Here is a 7,180-nt window from a genome sequence, read left to right on the forward strand (position 1 = left end):
AGAGACTCATAGAGGTCTCAGTCTTGCAGGAAGTCTTGTAGTAAGTTTTGTGGTCATAAGGTATCTCTTACATCTCATTATCATGGGAAGTAGGGTCATATTGGGCCACATTGCCATAAGATGCGCGATGATAAGTGCAAAGAGAATGGTAAGGGTAAAATGTAGGAAAAGTCTGATGATTCAAACTCTATGAGTGCCATTCAACTAGCATGTAACTCAATCAACTGTCACGTAACCCGATCTTTCATGTGAAAACCAAGCATATTGAGGTCTGTTATCACTTTATCAGAGAGGTGGTTGAGGAAAAGCAAATAGAGCTTGTCAATATCTTTATAGTTGAGAATCCTATAGATTTGCTCACTAAAAGTCTCCCAATGCAACATTACACCTTCCTTAAGGAGATGATGGGCATAGGATGAGAGAACATATATTCCTCATCCTTCGTACTTTATGTACACATTGTACTTCTTTTTTTTGTTTTTTCCACACTCAGGCACACTTTCCTTTAAGCAAGAGGTTGCTGGGGATTAAAGGTCACTTATATTTACTATGTATACAGTGCATGCACACCTACATACTACAGGTGGCAATTGCCTATCACTGTCACTTTATTCTTTATTCTTTCTACAATAATAGAATAAGGGAAGGCAAGTCACACATTGTGATTGTTGGAGTTTCCACATATAATCTTTCTACAATAATAGAATAAGGGAAGCCAGGTCACACATTGTGATTGTTGGAGTTTCCACATATAATCTTTCTCTTTCTCACTTGAACCTCCACAGCTCTTGCTTCCTCTTGCTTTTGCTTGTGCTCTCACTCCTACTCCACCTTTTAGGGAAAAATGAAATATGTAATCCTACAAAAATATCAAAAAATCCATCAAACTCATAGAATTTCTCCACCTACTATTGATTTGGAGAGCTATCCTAATAGTAATGTCAAAAAAACCACCAAACACATGGAATGTCTCCCCCTACTCTTGGTTGGAAGGACTATCCTTGCATGGGGCTAGAAGTTGTTCTATTTGTAGTTATATCTTCATGCACTCACTCTAATTCAATTCACTCAAAAAAATGACGCAAATGCTCCAACACTTCCTCCGATGAGGTGCCCAACCATCAAGTGCACATGCAGACTTGCATTTCTTGTTTCTTTGCCCACAAACTACCAGCCATATGGTGAGGCCTTGCATAACATCATCCATGTTGTTGTCACTAACTCTACAAGGACTAGAATCAACAAACAAGAGTGCTCCCAATCATATCAATGTCCTCCTTTAGTGTTCTATGGCTTGTGAAGTTGTTGGTGCACCATCCTTAGGATTTTGCATTTCCTTGTCCTCAGCCAATGAAACAACCTCAAGTGCCACAAAATCCTCACCTAAGAAACCCCCACGCAGGCCATTGACTTTTTGAAGTGCCACTAATGAGATCATATATTCTTGGGAAATACTCCTACCATGAGGGTTCATCTCTAGAGGAGACTTCTTCTCGTCTGTTTTATATTCTCATTTATATTTGCATTGTGCTTTTTTTGTGAACTTTGTGCCACATCTCGTATTCACATAATGTGTTATGTCCACCCAATACTTTGCCTTGAAATCTTTTCTATTAAGAGAAATCCATTTGTCTTGTGATAATCAAGCAACATATTTACACTTTTGAGAGGCCATATTTCAAAAAATTTCCTTTTTCGAGATAGTTGAGGATCGGTTGCTACTTTTTGATGCATGGGTCATTCTTGAGGATTGCACCTCCTCATTTGCTTTTAGCAACAATGTTGGTATAGTGCTTGAAGATAGAACCAATGCATGACTTGGCAATAGGGACTATGAAGGCAAGGAAATCACTCTAGTGTGTAGTGCCAAAGTAGAGCTCAATGATGAAACAAATGCGATAGTTGATAAGGGAGGTGTGTAGGTAGGGTAGGCACTTCTATGGGTGGTATTGTTGTAGCTTGTTTGGGGGGGGGGGGGGGGGGGGACTTTGAATAAAGCGACGTGCATGAGTGATTGGAATGTGTTGTCACACATCATCAAGGGGGTGGAAAAGTTTGAGAATTGGGAACCACCTCCTCGAACATGGACATGTCCAAGAATTGAGAGTTCAGTTGGGACAAAAATGAGAAATAAGAGTCCAATTCCAAAAGTTGGGAATCATTAGTAAATCAAAATGCAGTGAAGGGATGTGGATGAATCAAGTTGTTCGTGTCCATTCTAGAATGGGTCAAGTATTTGTGTCAACTTTAAAGATATCAATGATCATTTGAAATAAATCATGACTTGAAAATGTAATATTGAGCTTCTAGTTACATGGGAGTATTGCAATTATACAATGTTATTTGAGCCTCATTCAAGATCCTATTTTTAACTTCTAGGTACAATGAGTACTATGATTATGCAATATATTTATGGAATTGAAAGTGGAAGATGTCAATTAATAACCCTAAAATTTGCATAGCAATATTACACTTGCATGCCAACATATATATTATATTCATGAGACATGCCCCATGTCCTTCATCTCAAAGCTCTTCTTGAGCTGAGTCTTTAAAGCATCTAGCTTAGCATGAGCACTCCTAGTTATAAGCATATCATCAATATAAAGCACCAAGATAATAAGGCTATGATCACGGGTCTTCTTCACCTATAGACACAAATCCATATCGCTGCAGGAATACCCATATGAATACATGAAAGCATCAAACTTATGGCACCATTCCCTAGGTGCCTACTTAAGCCCATAAAGACTCTTTTTCAATTTGCACACTAGGTATTCCCTGTTTTTCCACAAAGCCCTTACTTTGTTATAAATGTCCTCATGTAGGTCCCTATGTAGAAAAGCTATCTTAACATCCATTTAATAAAGATCCAAATTCGACAAAGCAACCAAGGCCAAGACCAAGTATAGGACAATCATCTTGACCATGGGAGAGAATATTTCATGAAAATCAACTCCATTTTCCTATTTAAAGCCCTTAGCAACCAATCTAGCCTTATATATTGACTTTGGGTGATCATGAGTACTCTTCAATTTATATACCTACTTACATGGCAATGTGTGCTTTCCATTAGACAAGGAAACTAAGTCCCATGTATGGTTCTTTTGCAGTGAATCAAACTTAAATTGCATAGCCCTCTCCTAAGAATGAGGATCACTTATATTGCATAACCCTCTCCTAAGAATGAGAATCACCTATGCACATAACCTCCTCATATGTAAGTGGCTCAATAGAGTCTATCACCATGACATAATGCATAGAGGGTTAGAAAGTAGAAGCACAAGCAAAAGTAAGAAGAGAGCAAGAGCTATGGAGGTTCAAGCAAAAAGAAAGAGACCGAGGTGTGGGAACTCCAATAGTAACAATATGTGACATGCTTTCCCTTCTTCTACTTGTCACTAAAAGAATGAAAAATAAAGTGATAGTAATGGGTGCCCACCACATGCAATGTACAAATGTGTAGGTCTGTATATAAGTAAATGTAGGCAACTAAGTATAGGTGGTCTTTAACCCCCAACAATTTGTATCAATGTTTCTATCAGGATTTGAGCTAAAATCTTCAAATAAACTAAAAGTGCAAGATGGATTTGATGTTGAAATAAATATGAAGTTTTTCCATAACAACTGAAGACCCATGGCAACTATCAAACTATCAAATGTAATAGAACAATCACTACAACAACCACAAGAGAAATGCATGACATACTATCTCCTCCATATCACCTGATGCCCCATTGCAATCTAAACACGGCTTTGCAATTGAAGCCCATGTCATTGCATGCCCATGAGAAAAAAAACCAATCAAATAGTTTGCACATGAAATAGTAATTTTGCATGCCTATAATTTATTGCATGCAATCTGCAAATGATAACTCAAGATGCATATTTGTAATAAGCTACATGCACACAACATGTAGCATGTAGCCAATGGTTGTCATGATGAACTGACTTAAAAAGATAAATAAATTAAATAGTCCCACACAATAAGATAATGAGGAGTTTAATACCAACGAGCATCATGGTGAATTCAGTATCACAAACAACATAGAGAGAGAGAGAGAGAGAGAGAGAGAGAGAGAGAGAGAGAGAGAGAGAGAGAGAGAGAGAGAGAGAGAGAGAGAGAGAGAGAGAGAGAGAGAGAGAGAGAGAGAACGGATGTAGTTGAGTTGGTTAAGTTGAATGTGTGGTGACCAAAAGGCCTTGGGCTCAACTCTCACATTTTGTATGGTCATTTAGTATACGTATGGAAAAGGGGAGATTTGAGCATGGGTTAGTGGGTTAATAAAATAAGTGACCTATGACTAGGGTAGCCATGAGAGAGAGAGAGAGAGAGAGAGAGAGAGAGAGAGAGAGAGAGAGAGAGAGAGAGAGAGAGAGAGAGAGAGAGAGAGAGAGAGAGAGAGAGAGAGAGAGAGAGAGAGAGGGAGAGGGAGAGGGAGAGGGAGAGGGAGATGTTTGGTATATGCATCATTGGATGGTAGCGCTATACAATTGTAGACACTCTTGCATTTTTATATTGAGCTTAGCATTTTTTGACAAATTAATCTTTACTTGTTAGAAGTACGGATTGCATTCGAAGAGGGCAACCATGTTTGAAAATGCAATCGGGTCATCTTTCCCATAGGTAGTTGTGCTTAGTGGGATATGGCTTCCAATAGATTATGCTGCTCATCACACTTTTTCAAGAAATGTGACACACACACACACACACACACACACAGATGTCTGTTTGGCCAAGTGTAGAGTTGTAGAGGTAGAACACGAGGCTTGTGTAGAGAATTTGGAACGTTGTAGCGATGATGTGAGATTCCATGCTAAGTGACGCCATGTGATTCATTCATGTGCCATTGATTCTTGGATTGTGGCAAATTACCATGGCTGCTTTTGCTATTCTCACTTTTGGCAATGATCAACAATGATGTGCAATTCCATTGTGGAAAGTACCACAAACACATCTTTTACATAATGTTCTTCTCGAGATGACTATAGGTTTCTTTGTAAGTGTTTTGCCATGTCATAAAGTGATGATAGTGGCTAGTGGTTTTCCCCTCGAGAGTCTCTCATGAGCCCTACGATGCATGATTTTGTGTTAGAGCAATGTAGAAGAAGCATGTTCACCTTTGTTAGTAATTCTATATTGCACCTTTCGCATTGAAAATAGAAGGGATGCAAAAGTCCAAGTTTGACTGGTCTTGCATTTTGTCTTCGACAATTCTTAGGTTGCCCTTTAGGGCAATGCCCTAGGAACCAGCCGTCAAACGATGAAATGCAACAACACGTCTCATTGGTACACAAGACAAGAAGAAGATTAAGGACCGCTTCATCATTAGCTCGGTCGCACCTCCGCTGCTTCGTCGAAGTTCTCTTCGGGTTCTTCTCTCCTCCCTTCTTCTTCTTCCTCTGTCGAAATGCGGACCTGATTAGGTATTTATTGACAGCAAGCCTCCACAGGTATCGAGACAGCAGGAAGCAAGAGAAGGAAGCCACGGACCTGGTTATCTTAAAAACATTGACCGCAAGCCTCGACAGGCAGGGAGATAGCAGGAAGCAAGCGAAGGGAAGGAAGCCGTCGTCATGTCTGCCGCTGCCCCGAGCAAAGAGAAGAGATCGAAGGTAGGGTTGAAGCTTCCTGTCATCCCGGTGAGGGACGATCCCTTCTCGAAACAGCACACGCTGCATCAGCCTCAGTCTCAGCCTCAGCCGTTACCGCTACCCCTACCTCGGCCCCGCGCCCTTCCTCTCCCTGTCCCCTTACCCCTACCCCCTAGCAGCTCGCAGCAGCAGCGGCAGCAACAACAAGAGCAGCTGCCAACCGTACTCCCTCCCACCAAGCTCCCGGTCAGTTCCTCCTTCCTGTCGGAAGAAGTTGATCCTGACGACACTTCCAAGCTCAAAGTCCTAGGGCACGGCAGCAGTGGCAAGGTCTACAAGGTGCAGCATCGCCTCACAGGCAAAATCTATGCCCTCAAAATTATCCAAGAAAAGCACGAGCTGTCTGTCAGAAAGCAGATTCTCAGAGAAATGGACATCCTTCGACGAGCTAACTCTCCGTATGTGGTCCGTTGCTATGGTGCTTCTGATAAGGGAGGTGAGATTGCATTTGTGCTGGAGTACATGGATGGTGGCTCCCTTGCCAACGTGCTTGAAGCCCAGAAGGTTGTATCAGAGCATTACCTGTCAGAGGTGGCCAGGCAGGTCCTACTGGGCCTAAATTACCTCCACAGTAATAAGATTGTACATCGGGATATCAAACCCTCCAATCTTCTTCTCAATCACAAGCAAGAGGTGAAGATTGCAGATTTTGGGGTGAGCACCATCCTTGCCAGCACGATGGCCCCTTGTAATTCTTTTGTGGGAACTTGTGCCTACATGAGCCCAGAGCGGTTTGATCCTGACAGCCATGGCGGGAATTACAGTGGCTATGCAGCAGACATATGGAGTCTGGGCCTTAGCCTTTTGGAATGTGCCACTGGACATTTCCCATTCCTTGAACCAGGACAGAAACCAGACTGGCTGAGTCTGATGGTTGCAATCTGCTTAAATGCACCTCCTCCCCCTCCTTCTTATGCTTCTCCAGAGTTCAAGAATTTTGTCATGCAGTGTCTTCAGAAGGAGCCATGTCACCGACCTCGTGCTTCAGATCTCCTGTCACATCCATTCATAAAGAAGTATGAGGACATTCGTTGTAATATATCCACTTTGCTAGAGTCTTTGCACCTGTAGAACAAAGTGGCAATTTGGAGCACGGACATGCCATTCATAATCTCTTCTTTTATCAGACGGTGTTTCAAAGAAGCACTCATGACATTTTTTCATTTTCTCAGGAGGGATGCTCACTTCTGTTGATTTTGTAGTTGGATGTTTATAACTTGCACATAAGTGTGGTTCTGCTTTTACATCATTCAGCTAGCGCCTTGCTTCATAGAAAGAATTATACACAGCCATCTTTGACTCTTTCCAAGTCCATTGTTGGTCCGATCTCTTTTTAGGTAACAAATGTGAATGAAACAGAGAAATTGTGTAGGTTCCATTTTGGTATCTTCAAGGTATGGCATGCTGGCAGCAGATGAAAGAACTGTCAAAAAGTGTATGAAGATGCAATTTATGCTTAGCTTATGTTGGTTTTAAAGTGCAATCTACAGCCATGTGCCTCATTTTACTTTTTCCTCTTTCTAAA

At 41.3% G+C, this 7,180-nt stretch overlaps 1 protein-coding gene across 1 annotated transcript; it reads left to right on the top strand.

Moving 5' to 3' along the window:
- Positions 1–5,226: 5,226 nt before the first annotated feature.
- Positions 5,227–6,781, top strand: LOC148012566 (mitogen-activated protein kinase kinase 9-like). The gene is made up of 2 exons (XM_087669602.1): positions 5,227–5,373; positions 5,455–6,781. Exon 2 carries the CDS (start codon positions 5,578–5,580, stop codon positions 6,724–6,726), a length of 1,149 nt encoding a protein of 382 aa, XP_087525728.1. The 5' UTR covers positions 5,227–5,373; positions 5,455–5,577; the 3' UTR covers positions 6,727–6,781.
- Positions 6,782–7,180: the final 399 nt, after the last annotated feature.

This window comes from Lygodium microphyllum, chromosome 27 (assembly GCF_053477565.2).
Source record: "Lygodium microphyllum isolate KBCC chromosome 27, Lygodium_microphyllum_v1.1.10, whole genome shotgun sequence".
In the NCBI taxonomy this organism is placed as follows: domain Eukaryota; kingdom Viridiplantae; phylum Streptophyta; class Polypodiopsida; order Schizaeales; family Lygodiaceae; genus Lygodium; species Lygodium microphyllum.

Bases quoted from the DNA above. Each gene is read 5' to 3' on its own strand.
- LOC148012566 (XM_087669602.1), top strand. From the start codon at position 5,578: ATGTCTGCCGCTGCCCCGAGCAAAGAGAAGAGATCGAAGGTAGGGTTG.